The 22,374-nt window shown below is 45.0% G+C and overlaps 2 protein-coding genes and 1 non-coding gene across 5 annotated transcripts in view; 1 reads left to right on the top strand and 2 right to left on the bottom strand.

The window, feature by feature from the left end:
- NCAPD2 (non-SMC condensin I complex subunit D2) overlaps positions 1 to 20,885 on the bottom strand; it is a 28,426-nt gene extending 7,541 nt beyond the window's left edge. For 2 of the 3 annotated variants that reach the window (XM_004279035.3, XM_049694500.1), the window contains exons 1-17: positions 20,076 to 20,885; positions 19,161 to 19,310; positions 10,848 to 10,923; positions 10,510 to 10,568; positions 9,842 to 10,023; positions 9,388 to 9,530; positions 6,939 to 7,066; positions 6,743 to 6,866; positions 6,415 to 6,562; positions 5,235 to 5,432; positions 4,751 to 4,885; positions 4,564 to 4,651; positions 4,287 to 4,467; positions 2,815 to 2,939; positions 2,074 to 2,313; positions 1,600 to 1,774; positions 999 to 1,083 (exon numbers count right to left, since the gene is read on the bottom strand). In XM_004279035.3, coding sequence (XP_004279083.1) covers positions 999 to 1,083; positions 1,600 to 1,774; positions 2,074 to 2,313; positions 2,815 to 2,939; positions 4,287 to 4,467; positions 4,564 to 4,651; positions 4,751 to 4,885; positions 5,235 to 5,432; positions 6,415 to 6,562; positions 6,743 to 6,866; positions 6,939 to 7,066; positions 9,388 to 9,530; positions 9,842 to 10,023; positions 10,510 to 10,568; positions 10,848 to 10,923; positions 19,161 to 19,287 — 2,214 coding nt within the window. In that variant the 5' untranslated portion in view covers positions 19,288 to 19,310; positions 20,076 to 20,885. The remainder of the gene's footprint in view (positions 1 to 998; positions 1,084 to 1,599; positions 1,775 to 2,073; positions 2,314 to 2,814; positions 2,940 to 4,286; positions 4,468 to 4,563; positions 4,652 to 4,750; positions 4,886 to 5,234; positions 5,433 to 6,414; positions 6,563 to 6,742; positions 6,867 to 6,938; positions 7,067 to 9,387; positions 9,531 to 9,841; positions 10,024 to 10,509; positions 10,569 to 10,847; positions 10,924 to 19,160; positions 19,311 to 20,075) is intronic. The other variant, XM_049694499.1, reaches the window with a different exon arrangement.
- LOC117196351 (small nucleolar RNA U85) lies at positions 10,100 to 10,426 on the bottom strand. The gene has a single exon (XR_004476497.1). It is a non-coding gene; the product is annotated as a small nucleolar RNA U85 (small nucleolar RNA).
- Positions 20,886 to 20,962: 77 nt separating the features above from the next.
- MRPL51 (mitochondrial ribosomal protein L51) lies at positions 20,963 to 22,159 on the top strand. The gene is made up of 3 exons (XM_004279034.4): positions 20,963 to 21,218; positions 21,303 to 21,413; positions 21,843 to 22,159. Exons 1-3 carry the CDS (start codon positions 21,131 to 21,133, stop codon positions 22,037 to 22,039), a joined length of 396 nt encoding a protein of 131 aa, XP_004279082.2. The 5' UTR covers positions 20,963 to 21,130; the 3' UTR covers positions 22,040 to 22,159.
- Positions 22,160 to 22,374: the final 215 nt, after the last annotated feature.

The raw sequence follows: 22,374 nt of genomic DNA, 5'->3' as shown, positions 1-22,374 counted from the left end.
TCTGCTCACCATGCAGAGATAGCTCTCCTTTGCCCGCTGCATGGGCTCCTGGCCAGCAGCCACTCTACAAGATCTCGGGCCAAGTGCCACCAGCAGGCTCTTCTTTCCCGCGGTGGCGCTCCTCCCAGTGGACGCTGGTGCGCAGCACCACCTCTGCCTTCTGTCCCATAATCCAAACCCTTCAAAGCAGCTCTGCCTCACTAAAATGCTGGAGTCCCTGGCTGACAAGGTTCAGGTCCTAGACTCTTGAAAGGCATCCCGGGATCTTCCCGATTTAGTTCCAACCCACATTTCCAGCTTCCTATCTTTTCCAGATGACAGTTTTGAGCCAGAACACAATCGTCTTCATTCTACAACATAGGCAGTGCTCTTTCGTGGCTTTCTGTCTGAAATGTTTTCATTTCTCTTTAACTCCCTCCTTTCATTTCTCTTTAACTCCCTCCTTTCTTTAATTCTCTAAATCCTACTCATCAAGGCCCAAATTAAGTCCTGCCACCTTCAGGAAACTTTTCCCTCGAGTATTCCACCTCACACCGCTCCCTTTCCCACTCTACTCGTCAATATAACATACCAGGTAAGAGTATGTTTTCTGGAACTCTTATGCCCGAGTTTGAATCTCAACCTTTGCTCCTAAGTAGCTGAAGTTAGCCAACTTCTTTAAGATCTCTGTGCCTCAGATTTCTCATTGTAAAATGCTGATAATAGCATAACCTCCTAGGGCTGTTGTGAGGATTAGCAAATTAATATGAGCAAAGTGCTAAACACAGTACCTGGCATAATGTGTTATTATTATTATATTACTATCGCTACTATAATCATTGCCTGGGCCACTTAGCAATCTGCTGCATTGCTCTAGAAATGTGTTGTGTTTTGGGTTGCCAACTAGACTTGAAAGCGAATAATCTTATACTTCTTTGCAGGGCTGAGTAAGTTGCTGAACACATAGTAATCACTCACTAATACTTGCTGAATGAGTAAGTCAAAGTGAGGAGACTTACAATTTCCTCAAGACACTGAATGGTCCCAACTGAGGCATCCACTAGCAGCAAAGAGAGATTGTGAATCAAAGTCTGGGCCTTGGCTCTGTGGGAACAGCAGAGATCAGGGGTCATTAAAAGACCAAGAAGCTGAACCTGGCAAACAGGTTATTAGGCAATCCCACCACAGTGTCAAATAATAAATAACTGCTTTAGACTCACAGATATAGGAACAAACTAGCGGTCAACAGTGGGGAGAGGGAAGGGGGAGGGACAATACAGGGGCAGGAGATTAAGAGGTACAAACTGTTATGTATCAAGTAAGCTACAAGGATATACTGTACATGGGGAATATTTTATAACTATAAATGGAATATAACTTTGAAAAATAGTGAATTACTATATTGCACACTTCTAACATTTAATATTGTACACATCAACTATACTTCAATAAAAAGAAAAACAAAAACAAACCAAATAACTGCTTAGGATGGGTTTCACTGTAAGTTCAGCCCCACCCCGAGCCCATTACAGACCTAGTGCCTCTGGAGCTAGAACGCCTCTAGAAGAAGGGTGCCCACTCCCCCCAACTCCTTCAGGAGGCGAAACACAGCCCATCTACCTGGCAGAGTCCCCCTTAGGTTTGAGGTAAAGTTGGCGGTAGGCGTTCAGCACAGCTTCCCGGACACCAGGCTCCTTCGACCAGATGAGAGGCAGCATGCGGCGCACCCCGAACAGGGCCTGGGGTACCCCAAATTGGAATACCATCACAAAGAATTCAATCACCTCCTGTACCACTGAGAGGACAGACACAAATGTCACCTATCTGCTTGGCAAAACTCCCCCAATACTTAAAGGCGGAACCTTTCTTAATGTAGCAACATGCGAGCGGAGGCCTTCCTCCTTTTTCCCTGAGGATGCCAACTCCCCTAAATGCCCTGTGAAATACTATATGCACACTCCGCAGGGCTACACAAAGCAAATTGAAGAAAGAATCCAGGCCTTTCAAAGGAGCGGACAGACATCAATAAAATACGGACAAGACTGGTTCTTCCAACTCCAAGACCCAGTCCTTGCAGAGGGAATGCCGGCGTACCTGTAGTCGTGTGTTCATACATCATCTTGCTTATGATGCCAATGGCCTCTGTGATCTTCAGAGAGAAGCTGTAGGCATCCTGCAGATACTGCACCAGCATCTCCTGCTTCACCAGCTCATCGTTTTCCCTGCATTTCTCAGGCTCTGACACACTGGGCTTGTCTTTGTAGCCAGTCTCTCCTGGGCCCAAGTTCCCCGCAGCCCCCTGGGGATTCTTCTCCTGTGTGGGAGCTGCTGGGCCTAGAGTTAAAGAATTACAGGATGGTTTTCGTTCAAGGGTATACGGGGAAACCCAACAGCTCTAAACATCGCTGAATATTTGTTTCTACAATAGGAAAGCTTTTTTTTTTTGCCGTGCCACGCTACTTGCGGGATCTTAGTTCCCTGACCAAGGATCGAACCTGTGCCCCCTGCAATGGAAATGCAGAGTCCTAACCACTGGACCACTGGGGAATTCCCACTAGGAAAGTATAAATTTAGAATTTATTCTCAAATATGTTGGTTCATTTCTCAAAAAAGATTCCTCAAGTCCTCTACAGTTTGGAAATAACCTTTTATACCCCGTGACTAAATCTTAGGCCCGTAGGCTGCTTCTATTCCAGAGCAGAAGCACCACTAACTCCCCTCTGGCCTCTTTCAGCACCAGGTTGCCAGCCAGGCCAGTGTCTGACAGAAAGTAAATGGTCTATAAATACAGTTGAAGTGTCTTGTTTGCTGACTGAAGAAGGAAAAGGAATTTACCTTTGAAGATAGTTCCTAAGAGATTCAAGAACGCGGTCTTCTCTGACTCCTCTGGGTCCATATGACAGAAGGGTTCAGATTCCTGGAAGTGGCCTATGGCTTCTTGAGTGAGAATGATGGCCTGCCTGACAGAACATCACCTGTCACCAATCAGGCACCCATAAGAGTGTCACTGCAGCCTTGTGTCAGGGAGCTTGTGTCATGATTCCATCAAGAACCTAGACCTACTGGTAGAGAATTCTGTCACTTGTATAAAAAGGGGGAAAAAATGTAGATATGTTTGACTGTGTGACTACATATTATCTCTAGAAGGAGACTCGCTATGGGAAGGGAACTAACTGGCTGGAAAGCAGGTTTGGAAGGGATTTTTCATGGCACATCCTTGTTCAAATTTTAAATACTGTATGATGTGAATATATTGTCTAATTACGAAAAAGTAGCTTCCTGCTTAAAAAAAAAACTAAAAAAATCCCCCCAAACTCTGCTATTAAACTGTTAAAAAGTTACGTTCTAACACGTTTAAATTTGTAACTGGCAGCCAGAACCTCAGCTGTTAAGAACTCCGCCCAGCACTGGCCACCGAGGACTGCTGAGGGAGGAGGGGCATCTTTAACACGAGAAGGAGCCTTTTCCTAACTCATCACTAGCACGCTTGGAGGCAGAGCAGGCTGCCTTTTACGCTTCAGCAAAGAGAGACACCAGAGAGACGTAGGGAATCAGAGAGCCAACTAGCCACCCTCTCTTCAGCCTTTCTGAGCAGCCTAATTAGGTAGGAAGTAAACTAATGACTTGTGGCTGAGGTTTAAGAATACCTGTGGACAGCTCTAACGCTTTTGTTGCCAAGGTGCTCTCAAGTTCTAGTGACAAAAATCTTTTCTCTAAGATCAGGATTCATACCAGGTTGATTTAAAAATTAAGGTACGATTGAGCACGTTTGTTATTATTTATCAGCTCACACATTTTGGAATTAAAAAGCCATTAGAGATCTTATGACCTAATCAACTATTTTTAAATAAATAATGAAACTGAGACCCAGAAAGTTTAAGTAACTTACTTTATAGAAATAGGATTATACTTATAGGTTGTCTTCTTCAAATGAAGCAGGACTTTGGTCATATTTAATTATAACATGATTTATGTCTAGTTGTTTTAGTAGTTTTTTTAAACATTTGTAAAAGTAGAAAAGCATGCTTAATTGTAGACTTTGCCTTTGGCATATATCTGGTGTTCAGACTATTACTGCAATGAAAACACCTACCACCATCTGATGGCAGCATACCCTAAGTGCAGTTCATTTAAAAAAAACATTGTTAAAGAATGTACATATGTGTATTAACAGTCACTTTGCTGTAAAGCAGAAATTAGCACAACACTGTAAATCAACTATACTTCAATTAAAAAAAAATATTGTGTCTCAAAAGTTAACTCTAAACCTGACAGGTCATGAGAGAATATCCCATTCTTTCACATACTTGTAACTAGCTTTGGCTAGCAATCGACGGATGCGTCCTTCCACCTCTTCCGCTGTCTCTGTTTCGGCAACCTCCTCGGGCATCCCCTCTCCTTCCTGGGGAAGCTTCAGCAGCTGCTGCAGGGTAGCCTTCAACTCTGGCAGCATGGCTTCCCACTCCTCCCCTGGGTCCAGCACTGCGGCTGAATGAGAAAGTCTCACTTAGACTCTTGCACTGAGTTTCCAGCTGCAAGGAGAAGGATGTCTGGGGTGAGAACTCCCCCGCAGCAACTACTCACAAGCAGCTGCAGCTCGCCTCTGGGCCCTCATCTCTTGTAATTTCTGGGTTTCCTTCTGCAGCGGTCCAGCAAGGTCAGTATCACTAAGCTACCAAGGTAAAAATGAACATCAGGGTCACTGAGTCATGGAATTTCACTGCTATTTCCATTTAATTCCTTCTCTTTTGGGTGGGCCCAGACTACTTACCTTGCAGGAAAAGGGATTATTGGCGAGAAAACTGGCAAGGAGCTGGATGGCATTTTTACAAACCAGCACCGACTTGTCTGCCAGACGCCCCACTGCTAAGGCCACCACTGCCTGGAAACGTGTCAGGGGCAGAGCCTATGTGGAACAGAAAGACAGGATCAGATCCCGCCCCGCACCTTCCATTCTGCTCAAGATGATCGTGAAGTACACTCTACATGAGCTAGCCACTCATTCTAAGGAAACTTTTCTACGGGATGTGAATAGCTCAAGAGGACTGTCTGTAGTGGTTAAGACATACTGTAGTCCTTAAATGGAGCCCAGAATCCTTATCCTTGATAGAGGAAGACCTTTATTACTGGTAGTAGAATCCTGAATTCTAGACTCTTCTTTGACATAGCTACTCTTCTTTTGACCCTGGATTCCTTTTCTTCGGCCTGTACATAGAGGGGTACCGTGTATCTTTATCACGTCAAAGGCCACTCACCTTCTGCTGGACGATTCGGGTAAAGAGTTGCAAAACACGGCTCCGCACAAAGGAGCTGACGTCGTGGCCGTGGGCCTGCAAGGTGTCCAAGAACTGGTCTCGGGTGTCTCGGGCTGCCGCCTCCAGCTGATCCCCATTCAGAACCTGCAGCACCATCTCTGCCATGGCCGCCAGCACGGCATTGCGCATCATGTAATTCTGAGAGGGATATGAGGCTGGTATGAGCCTCTGCACCCCCATACTGACTGTCGTTTTCCTAAACTCTTGTGCTCATCCAGGCACAAAGAAGGGGTAAGGCCTTTAGGCAAGGTTAAGCTTGCTTTTCTTAGCTCTGACTTTCTCTGGTCAACTGCCCAGCAGGTATTCATTGACTCCTGAGGTCACGAGAAAAAGCTGAATCCCAGAAGGGCCTTGTCTGGTCAGGAGAATGTAGGGACAAAATAAACAAGAGCCCAGAGCAGTTTTTCCCCACAAGGCTCACCCAGGTAACCATGGTGGCAGCTGAATATGAAATCACACCCATCCACCAACACATGTTTGAAAAGCATTAATTACTACCTTTCATCTGAGGCCTCAAAGCCTTTGATCCTTACTAATAAACACCGCCTTTCTCTCACACTTCCCTTCCCACATCTTACTTACAGGGAAGCAGAAATCAGCCCTAGTGCCAACCATGTCCGTTACAGAATCATGGGGAACAGTGTTTGGGGTTTTTGCCAGGCCAAGAGCCTGAGAATGGGATCTTGCATAAAAAGTTATAGTAAATTAGATGAACAAGCAGACTGTCTTTGTTCCTGACATTCACCGAGGAGTGCCAGCATCAGCTTGGGAAGCAGTCAGGCTAACACTGAGGGATAAGACAGATGATGTGGGTGGATCTGAGAACCAGGTGGGCAGGAAGGGGCTTCATCCTGAGGAATGGGTGGGAACCAGAATCACTCTCACTAGACTCTCCCCTTCCAGACCTGGGTGAAACCAGTGTGATACTGAAATAGGATTAATAAGTGGCTCTTTATTTAATTCAATAAACTTCATCTGCTTCTCTATAGGAAGGAACTGCCACAGTGATTAGCCTAGACAACTTGACTTCAGTGAAAGCTTCCTTCTTGTTAAGAAACAGCCTTTCAACAATGCACTTAAAACCCCTAGAAAACCCTGAGATCCCCAGGGGACCGCCTACCTCTCCATCCAGATGATCTAGTAGAATGCACACACTGGACATCAGGGTGGCCGGGACACGCTCCGCTAGTTCTGTCAGGAAGGCGGCAAAGCCCTTGGCCCCTGAAGGGTCCCGACTCAACTCCTGGGGACACTTCTGTCCAATCTCTCTACACAGGGGAATAAACACAGCCATAGCAGCATAACTTAATTACTCAGGTCCCAGTAAGGGAAGGTAAAGTTGGCATCTAATATCTGAAGGAATCTAATGTTACACAGAGAAGCAATTTCCAATCTTTATGCTCTCCCTGAGGGAAATGAGAATTAGAAATTAGAGAAGGAAGGGTCACCTTACAATCTCTCCTACTATGCTCTTCATCCCATAATCAGTTGCCCACAGACTCACAGCCGCCACCAGTACAGATGCCAGGTGTTCAAAGTGCTGCAGCATCTGGATGATCTTCACAGTGGCACCTGTGGAAGTGCTACATGTGAGAAACCATGGGCAAGATGAAAAGGGTGGGGCAAAGCGGAGGGCTAACTTACTCAGCATATGGTTATAACGTGTCAAGGCGACACCAAGCAGGTGTGTTATGGCTTCCCGGGTGGAGCGGTTCTTCTGGTGACTAATGGTGGGGTTCTCCAGGAGGCGGTAGCAGCAGCCAGTAACCAAACTGAGAAAGGAAGAGTTGAGATGGTGACATCAGCGGTCTGGACTCAACTACATTGGTCTTGCCTCATTCATTCCATCTCTGCTGCCCCAGTCAGGGCCTTCTAGTTTTCTTTATTCTATCGCCTTCCACACCAAGTTGCTTTGCTTTGCTGACCCCCAAAGGAGGAAGATAGGTACTTCCTCCTTCTGGATTACCAACTTTCAACCAGTTATAATGTCTACAGAAGCTGAATATATGATAAAAGACAGGACAAAGTCACCACTGACTTCTCATTGTTAAATGGCCAACGCAGTCCTCATCTTAGTTGACCTTTCAGCTGCATCTGACACAACTGATCAGTTCTTTCTCCTTGAAACATGCCTCATTTGGTACCAGGAGGCCAGACTCCCTTCTCAGTTTCTTCAGCTGGTTCTTTCTCCTCATCTCACTCTCCCGATGCTGGAGGGCCCCAAGGTACAGTCCTTGGATTTCTGCCCTCTTCTAGCTATGCTTACTGATTTAGTGATCTCATTCAGTCGCATGGCTACAAATACCATTTATATAAATACATTATATTCCCAAATGTGTGCTCTAGCTTAGACCGCTCTCCTGTCTTCCTCCAGCTTTGTACATTCCACAACCAAATCTGACACTATTTGGATGTCTAATAGGCACCTCCAGCTTTCTATGTCCAAAGCAGAACTTCTACTGTCCCCCCAAACACGCTCCCACAGCCTTCCCCATTATTTCAGTTACTGGCAGCTACATTCTTCCAAATGCTCAGGCGAAAACCCTGGGTGAGTCACCCTCGACCACACCCTCCCTCAAACCTCACGCACCTGTCAGCTCACCCCGTAGGCTCTCCTTAAAGAACAAGTGCAGACTGCACGCACTTCTCCCCACCTCCAGCGCCCTCTCGGGCCTAAGCAACTGTCACCTCTTGCCCAAGTGACCGCCACAGCCTCCCTACTGGTCTCCCGCTTTCCTCCTTTCCCTCCAGAGTCTGTTTCAACACAACAGCCAGGATGACCTTGTTGAAGACAAGCCAGACCACCTCACTGCCCTGCTCGGAACCCGAGGGGCCCCATCTCACTCTGATAAATGCCAAACCGTGACGGCCTATGAGGATCTGCAATTGGCTCCCTGTTGCCCCGACCTCACAGCCTACCCCTCACCCTGTCTCAGCTGCCAGCTCTGGCCTCAGCGCTATTACTTATATGTGCTCAACACACTCCCTCCCTTGTCCTTGCTGTTTCCTGCCCTTGCCCTTGCTCTCCCTCCAAATATCCTCATGGCTCTCATTACCTTCTCGAGGGCTTTGCTCAAATATCACCATCTCAAAGAGGTCTTGCTAGAACAGCTGATAAAGATTACAACACTTTCCCATCAAACTTCCCACTCCCTCCACTATCTTTCTCCACAGTAATAAACTATAAGATGTACTATATATTTTTACTTATTTAAAAAATTGTCTTCTGATCTAAAATATAAACTCTAAGAGGGCAGAAACGCTTGTTTTCAGTGACTTTAATGACACCAGCCATGCACCTAGGAGATTCTCAGTAAATACTGTTTCATGAATGAATAAATGGCATTAAAGATGAGAAATTCAACGCAGTTTCTAATCTTCATTATCTACTTCTGAACAATTCAACGTAATGGGAATACTTCTGTGTATTACAGACAGAACTGAGGGATGAAATGAAGTATTTAAAAGGCATATCTAGTAAAGCAAATGTGGTAAAATGTTAACATTTGAGGAGTCTGAAGGGTATAGAGGATTCTTTGTACTATTCTTGCAACTTTTCTGTAAATCTGAGATTACCTCAAAATAAAAAGTTAAAAAATTGAAAAACAACATAACAAAACAAAACAAAACAAAACAAAACAAAAAGCATATCTAGGGCTTCCCCAGTGGTGCAGTGGTTAAGAATCCACCTGCCAATGAAGGGGACACAGGTTCGATCCCTGGTCCGGGAAGATCGCACATGCTGCGGAGCAACTAAGCCCGTGCGCCACAACTACTAAGCCTGCGCTCTAGAGCCCACGCACTACAACTACAGAGCCCACACACCAGAACTACTGAAGCCCATATGCCTAGAGCCCGTGCTCCGCAGCAAGAGAAGCCACCACAATGAGAAGCCGCAACGAAGAGTAGCCCCTGCTCGCCGCAACTGAAGAAAGCCCGCGCACAGCAACAAAGACCCAACGCAGTCGTTCATTCATACATACATACATACATAAATATATATATATATATATATATATATATATATAGCATATCTAGCAACAGAGCCCTCATTCCTCACAGCCAATATCACCTATAGCAATCAACTACCCACCTGACAAACTCCTCTTCGATTACTGAGTGACTCCACAGGTGACGGATGTCCAACTGGAGCAGCTGTGTTAAAAGCTGAAGAATCGGTTGCCTCTCTTCTTCCCAGTCAAAGCCATGGGTTGCCTTGGCCCGGGCTTTCCTACCCTAAAAAAGGATATACTTAAGAAAAAATAAGGAAGCTGAAAGGATCATGATCTGCTAGTCTGAGTGCCCAAACTATCCAGTATTGAGACAAGGTAGAAGGTAAGACGGAAGTATTACAAGTTCCAAAATATAAAAGAGCTGCTTGTCAGCAAAAGATACATTGTGATACTTTTGAGTACCTCCTCATAAACCTTAAACATGGGTCAAGGGCAGAAAGGAAAAGATTCTCAGAATCACTGAATTCCATCTTTCCCACCAATTCCCGTATCTCCCCAGATCCCATATTAAGTGAGCCAGGAACAACAAATTACCTTCCCACCAAGGGCCAGGTCCATGAGGCTTTTCTGGCTGGCCATGGTCTCAAAGGATTCCAAGAGGCATATCAGAGCATAGCAGTTCATTTTGAGGGCATTTAGGTGTGCGCTTCTATCGGACCCACTCAAAGTTGCATCATCCAAGATGGCGGGAAGTTCCTGGGTGTGGCGAGATACCACTGCGAGGGGCAGGATCTGGAGTCAGTTTCATTCATTTTCCTCATACAACCCAACTTCAAAACCCCTAGCACTTGCAGCCATCAGATTACCAAAGATCTGTGTTTCATCTCTCAGTGGCTACAACACAAGCTAAGTCCTCTGGGACCCCTGACCCTGATATCCTGAACATGCCCTATCCCTACTCTCTCACTCCAGTTACCCCAATTTCTCTCTGGCAACAGGAAGAACTGCCTCTATTGAAGAGAGGCAGTTCAAGAGTGGGAAGAATTTATTGTTGGTCTGCCCTTACAGTGAACACACATAACTCTGTATTGCCCACCAAGATTACAGACCTATAGGTCAGAGGTCCCCGGGCTTAGCCAAACCAACTGAATCACCACAGCCTTGATATCATCATGTGGCAGGAAACAGTAAACAAACAAACAGCAACACACACCTTCCATCCCCCACCCCCGATCCATAAACACCTTTTATCCCATAAACACCTTTTATCAGGAATTCCAGAGTATCTTCCTTGAGGCCAGGGTCTATACTTCGAAAGTGACTATGAGGGAAAGAAAGTGCGGGGGGGTGAGACAGGAACCTGCAGAGCCCATTCTAATAGATCAGATCGAACCTGAGGAATCTAATACTTAAAACAAAAAAACACGTGGAACTACTCGACTGAATAAATATGGTGGCAAGCTGGGGTAAATGCTCATGAGTAGAAATGTCAGCACCCAGAACCATTTATCGGTGAACTATAAATTGGAATTTCAGGACTAACATGCAAAGTTAGGGCAAAGAGCCACCAGTTCTTTTTAAAGTATCAGAGGGTACTTACTGCAGAATGCTGTAGATGGTATCAAAGTGCTCCAGCATAGCCAGGGGCCCCTGAGCTCGAAAGGCAGCCTGAAATGCTATAAAGATGAAAGAAACTGATCAATACAGAGGGACAGGCCTTTTTGGTAAGTTCTATTCATGGCAGAAAATGGAGTTAATTGCTTTTCTTGGTAGAATCACAAAAGTAGACACTTCATTTCAATGTAATCTAGTATTATAACATCTGACACTTTGTCCTGTTTTACAATTAAAGCCTTACTTGAGTTTTATTACCACATCTCTGAACTAGATGAAGCAAACAGTACTGTGCCTATTTTATGGGAAAATAAATTATGTGACTTGTCCAACTGAGTAATGAACATAAACTCAGGATCTTTTTTTTCCAATTTTGAAATTACAAAAGTAGCAAAAACAGTACAGAGTTCTTGTATTTTTCACCCAGATAATGGTAACATCTTATATAACCATAGTACAAGGATCTATTCTAAACCAAGAAATGAACATTAATTCAATGTTATTAACTAATCTACAGATCTTACTTGAATTTTGCCAGCTGTTCTATTTTTGTCCTTTTCCCAGGCCAGGAGCCAACCTAGGATACCACAATGCATTGATTTGTCATACCTCCTTAGTCTCCTCCAATCTTTGTCTTTCATGATCTTGACACTTGAAGTGTATTTGCCAGTTATTCTGTAGAATGTTCCTCACTTTGGGTTTGTCTGCTATTTTCTCATGATTAGATTGAGGTCATGCACTTTTGGCTAGATCACTGAGAAAGGGAGGATGGGTCCTTCCAGATGCATCAAACCCAGAAGGAGGTGATGTCAATGTCTTATTACTATAGCGATATTAACTTTGATCAGTTGGTAGTGTTTGCCTGGGTGTCTCCGCTACAAAGTTACTATTTTCCCCTTTGCAACCAGTAAGTATCTTGTGGGGAGATACTTTGAAAATCCTGTTTCTCACCACATTCTGCCCACTTATTTAAGCATCTATGGATGATTCTTGCCTGCCACAATTATTACTTTTACTAAATGGTGATTTGTCTGTTTCTATCATTCCTTTTATGCTTACTTAATGGGAATGCCAGGCTAAGATGAGCTGTTACTTTCCCTTCATTTATGTATCCAATTATTTGTTTATAACAGAATGGGCTCATGAACGTTTCTTTTATTCTGTGTTTTAATCATTCTTCTTATTATTAATTTTGTTGCTCAGACTGTCCCATACTTGACCACTGGGAGCTCCTTCAACTTGGCCTGTGTCTCTGACATGCTCCCTTCACTCTTGTTCTCTTACTTTCTTGTACCACAAGATGTTCCAGGCTCATCTTGTACCTTCCCTGGCTCAGTCCTGGAATCAACCATTCTCACTGGAGTCCTGGTTTCTTTTATGAGAGAATGGTATGTAGAAACCAAGTTCTAGGCCCTAGTTAAAATCACTGCTGTTGGAGCTTTTAGGCCCTGTCAGTAGAGAAAAGCAGGATATACATATATGTAGGTATAAATGCACACACCCCTATATTTTTATCTGTGTATATATTAAAAACATAAATTCACTTATATATTTGCTTGATCCTAGTATACACATAATACAGTTTCAGAACTGCTAACCCACACCCCTTTAAAAAATAAATTTACTAACTACCTTACGCTAATCGTGTAAAGTTCTTTCATATAGAGTTTACAGTCAAAATGCTGGACTTCCCTGGCAGTCCAGTGGTTAAGACTCCGCACTTCCGCCACAGGGTGCGCGGGTTCGATCCCTGGTCGGGCAAGACGCCGCATGCCACACAGCGCAGCCAAACAAAAGACCCAAAATACTGGGTCTCCTGGTTGCTTGTTAGTTATGTTCCCCTGCAATCCTTTAGTGCGATTAGGTCAAACATCTGTAACACACTTAGGTTCATGTTACCACAGATTTTCCTTGATTTATGATGGGGTTACATCTTGAAAAATCTCCTGTAAGTTGAAAACACTGTAACTCAAAAATTTAATACACCTAACCCACTGAATATCATAGCTTAGCCTAGCCTACCTTAAGCATACATTAGCCTACAGTTGGGCAAAATCATCTACTACAAAGCCTATTTTATAATAAAGTGTTGAATATTTCTCGTAATTTATTGAACACTGTACTGAAAGTGAAAAGCAGAATGGCTGTCTGGGTACAGGATGGCTCTAAGTGTGTGGGTTGGGAGCTGCGCTTGCTGCCCAGCATCATGAGAAGAGTATCCTACTACATGCTGCTAACCCAGGAAGAGATAAAAATTCAACATTCAAAACATGGTTTCTACTGAATACATATTGCTTTTGCACCATCATAAAGCTGAAAAATCATAAGTTGAACCATCGTAAGCTGGGGGACATCTGTATTTCTATTACATTTAAAAAATCCAGCATTTGTTTTTTTTTTGGGGGGGCTGCAGTTCCCCGACCAGGGACTGAACCTGGGCCACAGCAGTGAAAGCCTGAAATCCTAACCACTAGGCCACCAGGGAACTCCCTGAAAACCCAGCATCTTTTGACTCTCAAACTCAGTGCTCTTTTCATCTTCACTGTACTGCTTCTATATAAAAACTTCAGTATAAAAGGGAGTAGCAGAGCTTCCCCGGTGGCGCAGTGGTTGAGAATCTGCCTGCTGATGCAGGGGACACGGGTTCGTGCCCCGGTCCGGGAAGATCCCACATGCCGCGGAGCGGCTGGGCCCGTGAGCCATGGCCACTCAGCCTGCACGTCCGGAGCCTGTGCTCTGCAACAGCAGAGGCCAGAGCAGTGAGAGGCCCGTGTACCACAAAAAAAAAAAAAAAAAAAAAAAAAAAAAAAAAAAGGGAGTAGCAGCTAATTATGACTTACAACATGCAAGAGTAGCAAGGCAGTATGGGAGTTAATTTTTTTTTTTCCTGGCTGCCTTGGGTCTTTGTTGCTGCGTGCGGGCTTTTTCTAACTGCAGTGAGTGGGGGCCACTCTTCATTGTGGTGTGCGGGCTCCTCATTGTTGGCTTCTCTTGTTGTGGAGCACAGGCTCTAGGAGCATGGGCTCAGTAGCTGTAGCACGTGGGCTCAGTAACTGCAGCATGCAGGCTCAGTAGTTGTGGTACGTGGGTCCTAGAGTGCGTGGGCTTCAGTAGTTGTGGTGCATGGGCTCAGTAGTTGCGGTGCGTGATCTCTAGGGCAGGGGGTCTTCAGTAGTCGTGATGTGTGGCCTCTAGAGCACAGGCTCAGTAGTTGTGGCGCACGGGCTTAGTTGCTCCGCGGCATGTGGGATCTTCCCGGACCAGGGCTCGAACCTGTGTCGCCTGCATTGTCAGGTGGATTCTTAACCACTGCGCCACCAGGGAAATCCCGGGAGTTAACTTTTGAACCAAGGTGTATATCTAGTTCTTTCTGTGGATGTGGAGGGAAAGAATTCCACCAAATTCTTCTTTTCTGCAGTAAGAAGTGGGTTTGCCTAGAAAGCAAAGCTTGAACCTTGTACTACATTATCACTGCTGGCTCACTGACCTGATTCATCATATTGCAGTGTTATGCTGTCCAACTACAACCTGGTCCTCTGCGATGCTTAACAAACTATTTTATTTCTCCAATTCCTACTGACTCCCTAGCGCTATACCCATAGCATGTTCCCCCCTTTATTTATACCTCTTCTTATGCTTTGCCTCTCTTCTTTTAGCAGATGACTGCTTTCTACTTTACCAAAAAGAATGAGACCCAAAGCTCCCTCATGTAATCCTGCCTCTCTGTCAACAAGTCATTCTGCCAACACCTTCCCATTCTTTGCTTCAGTCTCAAGTGAAAAGATTTTCTGTTCTGAAGCTAAGCTGTCTCACTGCCCCAAAGACTTGTCTCCTTTCTTTCACCTCTGGCTTCATCCTCTCTAGGGAATGCTCTTTTCCTGACAATGTGCTCAGGCCCCTACTTCTTTAAAACAAACAAACCAAAAACGATCAGTGCCTTTCATTTATGACTTTGCTCTCATATCCCTTTAAAATTTTGTGTAATCTTTCTCAATTCCCTGAAACCTAGTTTCTGAGATTTACCAATCTAACAGCTATTCTCTCAAAGATTACCCATTACCTATTTTTTATTACATCCAATGATTCTCTCCATTCACATCCCTCTTTACTTCTCTGAAGCATCACCTGCTGATCTAGTCTAGTCACCCTGCTTAGGTTTACATGTGGCTTGAACATTTACTAGGCTAAGCTACTTAGCTTACCAAGTCTCAGTTTCCTCTTTTGTAAACTGGGAATAATAACAGATCATACCTCATAGGGCTTTTCAGAACTTTTTGGTAAAGATTAAGTGAGATAATCCACATGAAACAGTCAGGACAATACTTAGCACATAATGTAACTCAGTACTTGAAAGCTATCTCCCACTCTTACAAACGTCCTTCTGTAATCTGGAAAATACGGTAAAAGAAAATGAGAAAGAAATAAACACTGTTAACATCTGGCTAATGTTTTTCAGTTTATTTTCTATGCATACTATTTCTATTGTTGAGGTCATGTCACATATTCAACTCTCTGTTCCGTTTTTTAAAACTTAATATTACAATAAGGATATTAAAAAAACCTTTGTCTTTAATGACTGCATAACATTCCACTGAATGTACCTCAATTAACTTACTGTTCCTCTATCATTAGACATTATGATATTTCTAATTTTTTCCACTAATTATTAACACATTTACTCCCCTTGTAAATCTGGATTATATCCCACTGACTGATTACTCCATTCATGTAACTACACAAATAAAAGTGGCTCGAAAAAACATAAAACCATACCAACTATTCTCACTTTATGACCTCAAGTAGGCCCTTAGTATTTCTTAGTAAGCCTGTAACAAGTTCCCAGGCCTATTTGCTTTCTTCTAGGCAATTATTTCACACCTTTCCTCTGTTCATAACATCAAGATCATTTTCCCCCAACTCCCCTTCAGTTAAAGGCGTCACTTCCTATCTCACCGAGAAAACTGAATCAGACAGAAGAGAAACTCCAACTGCGCCAAGGTCTGTATTTATCAGCACGACCTGCACCTGTGCCCTAAGTTCTGCCTTTTTTTTGCTGCTGTGGATAAAGTGTCCATGCTCTAATAACCCACCTCCTCCCCCAGCACCAGATCGCTTACTCTGACTCCTTAAAGGATACTGCTCCCAACACTCATTCACTCTCCCTCTGGAGCGTCAGCTTTCCCCCCCTCTGATTATTCCCATTCAGCACATACACATGTGATGTTGCCCATCTTAAAAAAAAAAAAAAGTCCTCCCTTGACTCTGCCTCCCCCTCCAGCTACGCCCTATTTCTCTGCTACTCCTTAAAGCAAAACAACAAGAAAGGGTTATCTAAACTCATCATCTCTAACCTCTCTCTTCCCATTTTCTCATAAACTATTCCAATCAGGCTTCATTCCCACGGCTCTGAAATAGTGTTCAAGGTTACCAGCCATTGCCACATTGCTAAGTCCAGCAATTAAATGTGTAGCTGATCTCTCCTTTCCCTTTTGAAACTTCTCTTAATTTAGCGTCTTTGCTCACTTTCTGCCTCAACAACTAGTCCTTAGTTTCTTCTACTGGTTCTCTCTCATTTTCCCAGCCTCTAAATGTTGGACTGTCTTAGGTCTTATGTCTTGAAACTGCTTTTCTTCTCCATCAATACTTACTCCAATCTCACAGCTTTAAACACTCTCTACATGCTGAATATTAAATCCCAAATGTGTATCGTTAGCTGCAACCTCTCCCCTGAACTCCACAATCATATAACCAACAGTCTAAACGTGCTCCTCTCATACTCTACCCATCTCAGTAAATGACAACTCCATTCTAGTTGCTCAAGTCAAAAAGCCTTATTTATAATCATCCTCAATTCTTCTTTCTCGAACCCTGTAAGTCCAATCCAGTCCATCAACAATCCTGTTGGCTCTACTTTCAAAATTCACTCAGGATCTAACCTTTTATGATCACCTCCACCGCTATCACCCCAGGTAAGCTGCCTGGTATTATTATATTAGCCTCTTAATTAGTCCCCTGCTTCTTCCCTTCCCCCTTACAGTCCCTGCTCAACACAGCAGATATACTTTTTAAATGTCAGACCATGTCACTCCTGTGCTCAAAACACAATGGCTTTCAAGCTCACTCTCTCTGAAGCTAAAGTCTTTACCATGACCCACAACACCCTAGATCAGTGCTTCTCCAACTGAAATGTATATACGAATTACCTGGGGATCTTCTTAAGAAATGGATTTCTGATTCAGTAGTTTGAGGATAGGTCTTCCTCCTGCATTTCTAATAAGCTCCTAAATCATGATACTAATTAACGCTCCTGGTCTGAAGACCACTCTGAAGAGCAAGACTCTAGAATAATCTGTACCACTTCCCACCTGACCTCTCTTTTCCTAGAGTTCTCCCCTCCAACCACATTGACACTTCCCCACCTCAGGGCCTCAGCACTGGCTTTCCTGTCTGCTTAGAATGCCCTTCCTTGAGAATCTGCATAGGTAACTTCCTCACTTGTATGGTCTCTGCTCATATGTCATCTATCAGCAAGCCTTCTCTGATCATCCAACATAAAATGCTAGTCCATAACCTGGCTCACCGTAATCTTTTTTATCTTGCTTTATTTTTCTCCTTGGCGTTTACAACCATCTGACATACTCCATATTTATTTATTACTTGTTGAAAGCCTTGAGAGAAAGAACTTTGTCACCTTGGCTGCTTTATTTACTGTTGTATCCCCAGTGCCTAGAACACTGCCTGGCACATAGCATAACACCAGTAAATACTTGAACAAATTAAATGACCTGATCTTGTGTATTTATAGTAGAACTTGTATTTAGGGTTCTAAATACCAAAAGCAATGCAATTGTTATAAAAAGGACTCTTTTTTTTTTTTTTTTTTGCAGTACGCGGGCCTCTCACTGCTGTGGCCTCTCCCGTCGCGGAGCACAGGATCCGGACGCACAGGCCCAGCGGCCACAGCTCACGGGCCCAGCTGCTCCGTGGCACGTGGGATCCTCCCAGACCGGGGCACGAACCCGTGTCCCCTGCATCGGCAGGCGGACCCCCAACCACTGCGCCACCAGGGAAGCCCTAAAAAGGACTCTTAAAAGGAACGAGCACTCATGTAACAAAGTGATGCGTAATAACAACTGAAGAACAGTTTGCTAGAGTGTGCAGCTTGTGCCATTGGTGATGCACAGATCCACACAATATGGAGAGAATGGTCTCTCTGTGGACACCCATCAGTCAACTCCACACTCTGTTCTCTTCCTTGCTTACCAAATGGTGATATGTTCGGGTTTAGGGAAGCCTAGGTAATGATCTTGATCAATTTAGCCAATCTGGATAATTCCATTTCCCCTACCAGTAGTTAGGGAAATAGGCACCTGATCCAATTCTGGCTAAGTCTGTTATAAGACTTCTGGTAGTTTTAAAACAAGAAAGAAGGAAAAGCACAAGATAGAAAAATCCCTTCTTCTACTTCTGCACATCAGAACAAGGAGCTGTCATCTGGCAACAATGATGGAAAGGCCAAGAAGAAACAAGCTGAAATTATATTATCAAAGTGCTTGATAATTAATGAACCTTACTTGTTGTAGGAGATAACAAACGAAGTAGGTTATTATCCAGATGAGGAAACCAAGGCACAGAGAGAATCAGTAACTGTCCAAGGTCAGAGTAGTGGAGCCAGGATTCAAATCCGGGCAGCCTGGCTCCACAGCCTTAATCTCTACTCTCCGTAACTCTCCAAAGCAATCTAACTGACACAAGACCCTTCCAAGAAGTACAGTGACATTATGGATGGGGTCTTGTTGATAATGCATGAATTGTTCTCGGTCATCTCTAGGTTTCAATGGGCAACTGCACTGTACATATATTGTACAGTGTTGCAACTGTGCACATATGCTTTTTTCCATTATTGCATTCTTGGAAATGTGATCTAGACTCTGAAAAAGTACTACCGGAAACAGGTCAGGTCAAGTCCCAGACATTCTAGGAGCTATCTTCTCCTACAACTCTTAAAACCACCAGTACTTTATTTTGGCATATGGTAAGAAGTCAAGATCTGAAATAAAATTCTCCCCAAAGACTAACCATACACACCAAGACTGTTTATTGAATAACCTAGAGAAGATGGTCAATGAACATACTCTTCGTGTAATGCAACGCTAGGGAGAAAACAGTAAGGAATAGGAAAGACATGTTCCGTGCCCCCATGGAGCTTAGTGGTGTAGTGGAACAGACAGACACAATATAATCACATGTGGGTGGTTGTTCTGAAGTGCTAGGCACAGTGGCAGCTATGGAGTCTTACCTTTAAGGTGTGATGGAAGATGTCTGATGGACAGTACCTCTTGCACGACATACTGATTCACCCCTCCACTTTTCAACAACTCCTCTGGGGATAAGGGCAGATGGAACTCATACAGTTGGGGAGACATCTTTCCCCCAGTGGCTCACAGGGCTAGAAGCCAAACAGCAAACAAATCAGGGTCTATATCTAAGGGTCGTCTTTTTAATCTGGTTCTATTATTCCCCTCCTCCAATACATAACACTTTTTAGTCTTACATCAAGCTAATAACATTATCTTAGAGCGTGTGAGATTAAGCCTGGACTAGAATCTAATTCTAGTTGTGACTCTGACACTTGGCCATGTCACTTAACCCCCTGGGCCCCATCTGTCAAGCAGGATTACTGATCTCTGATTACTTTACAAAATTTCTCAGGATCAAATGAGTCAAGGGGTATTAAAGTATTTAAAGAACTGTAAAGTGGCATATCGATGCGTTAAGTTAGCATTGTTATTTCTGTTTTTATAGGCAAAACTTCTTAAGTATATAGACACTGTCTCATCTGAGGTCAGAACGGTGACCCAGTATGGGCTAATGGGCTTCCTGTCTCCAGAATGAGAAAACGTGAATATTTACTATTTGTTTACTCTGTGCCAGGTTCTATTCGGCTATTTGAACGTCCTATCTGATCTAAGTCTCCAAATGCCAATCTCATGAAGTGCATAGTAATATAGCTCAATTTACAGATGAGGAAACTGAGACTAAGAAAGGTTAAGCGATTTGCCCAAATTCCACTGCGGATCTGTGAGACTTACTGTTTCTACCACGTCGTACCACAAGGACACACCCACTAGACCTCCCAGCCCAATACCGCGTCCTACAGCCTGGTGGCCGATTTTCCCGGCCTCTCCTTCCCCGCTCCCCCTCAACACCGCACCTTACAAGAGCACTTCGCCAGCCGTTCCTCCAACTCGGGATGTAGGGCTGAAACGAAGGAAAAACCAAGGAGGGCACAAGACGCACCAATCTGCGACGCGGCACCCCCGTGGGTAGAGAGACCGACCAATACCCGCCAGGCGGAGGCAAAACCCCGCCTCCGAGCCGGGCGCCGCGCGGGCAAAGCCACAAAAGTGCAGTTCAAATCTCAACGGCCGCAAGGGAGCCAATCGCGACGCTCGCTGCAGACACCGGCCAATCAGAGCGCAGGAGCCGGAAGGCCCGAGGAGGGCGGGGCCTAGATTCCGGCTCCCCCCGCCCCACGCCGTAGTCTCGCGGCCGCCTAGTTCCCCACAGGGTCCTCTTTTTTCGCGGTCGGTGGAGAGGAGGCTCTGGCGGTGCCTGCCGGAGATGCCGCGTTTGTAGCTGGGCAGTGGCCGTGCCCCTGGGACCGTGACCCACTCCGTCACCCCCAAGACAGGAGGCAAATTCAGGCCGGCAGTTAGAAGGCTTAGGCTCTAGTCCAGGTTCCGCCATGTCCTCTGCCTTATGACGTCCAGCAGGTCACTTCACTCCCTCAGCCTCAGATTTCCTCCCCTGTCGAATACGGGAAATAAAAACAGCTACAGCGCAAAACTGCTATGGGGCACAGAGAAGGGAAGCTCTGGGTTCCAGGTTCTGGACCTTCCTCTGAGGGACGCCCACGGAAACAGGAAAGGGTGAATTTGTTTGACCTTCAGCTTTGGGGGACCCTAGGCAGCGAGACGAGTCCCTCAGCTCTTCCGGAGCTCCAAACCTTCCGGCGGGCAGACCGGAAGCGCCTCGGCTGGGCGGGGCGTCAAAGACCTTCTGCAACGGAACCTGGAGGGCGGGGCTCGTGGCTGGGGAAGGCGGGGCCAGGCTGGGTCTCACCCGGAGCTGCCTGCGTAAAGCCCAAGATGGCTGCGTGCACGTAGTATCCTTGTGAGCCAGGCGGGGACGGTTCTTGTTCTCTCCTTGAAGGCCACGTCTGGCCCTCCCTCCTGTGCTTGTGAGGTGGGCTGTTGTAGGGGAGTGATGAGAGCAATGGCAGGGAGCCTCTCTTGGGTGGCAGGCAGGAGCCTATGGGGCCAGGTGCCGCTGGCCTGCAGAAGCTTCTCTCTGGGTAAGTGGCTGATGCAGAAGGACGCCCCGAGAACTACTTCAAAGTAAGCGGCTCAGATTCATTCCTTTTCTTTCCCATCCCTAGGTGTTCCCAGATTGTTCCATGTGAGGGTCACCCTCCCGCCCCGCAAAGTGGTTGATCGTTGGAACGAGAAGAGGGCCATGTTCGGGGTATATGACAACATCGGGATCCTGGGTAAGACTCGACTCGGTAGTGCAGAATTTCCGAGCGGCAGTTACGCCGGAATGATTTTTTTTTTCACCTGTGTAGAAATGGGACCTTCTTCAATAGTAAGAACAAACACGTGGCTATTTACGTTGTGTTCGGCACTGTTCTGTGTGCCCCGCATGCATTAACACATTTAATCCTCATAACCTTTTCACTTTGCAGGTGAGGAGGAATCTGAGGCACAGGGAGGTTAAGTAGTTTTTCCAAAGCTAGTAAATGGCAGGTCCAGAATTTGAACCCCAAGCAGTCTTGCTCCAGAGCCTGTGCTCTTGTTACCCTAGCATAATGTGTTTTGTCTCTAGGTGCTGCTAGGGAGATGCAACCGTGTTGAAGGCTTAGCTGGTGGAGGCTGGGTTCTCTCCTCTTGGAACTAATACCTTCTTTCACATGACACAGGAAACTTTGAAAAGCACCCCAAAGAACTGATCAAGGGCCCCATATGGCTTCGAGGCTGGAAGGGGAATGAATTGCAGCGTTGTATCCGAAAGAAGAGAATGGTTGGAAATCGGATGTTCATTGATGACCTGCACAACCTGAACAAACGCATCAGCTATCTCTACAAATGCTTTAACCGACGTGGAAAGTACCGGTAGAAGAGAATGCTTGGAACTGTGGAAGAGGTGTATCTATCACCCAAGAGAAAGGGAAAATACTTTTCCTTATGAGGAAAGGGATTTGTATGCTCTCAGGAATAAAATGGGACTTCTTTGAAATCTGTTATCCACATCTTTATTTTCCTCTAGATGCTACTTTTACTCATTCATGCGACTAGGAAGTGGAACTCATCCCTGAGTCTTATAGTCTTAGGTTTGAACTTCACCGCTTGCCCTTTGCAGTCTAGCCATACCTATGGTGTTTAAAAACTAAAAAATTATTGTTGGCATCTGTTGATGTTTGGCCCTTCATGTATTGAAAGTGGTCATTTTAA

The sequence above is a fragment of the Orcinus orca genome, chromosome 11 (genome assembly GCF_937001465.1).
Source record: "Orcinus orca chromosome 11, mOrcOrc1.1, whole genome shotgun sequence".
Taxonomy (NCBI): domain Eukaryota; kingdom Metazoa; phylum Chordata; class Mammalia; order Artiodactyla; family Delphinidae; genus Orcinus; species Orcinus orca.
Note: the sequence above shows the minus strand (reverse complement) of the source record. Positions and strands in the feature narration are given on the sequence as shown.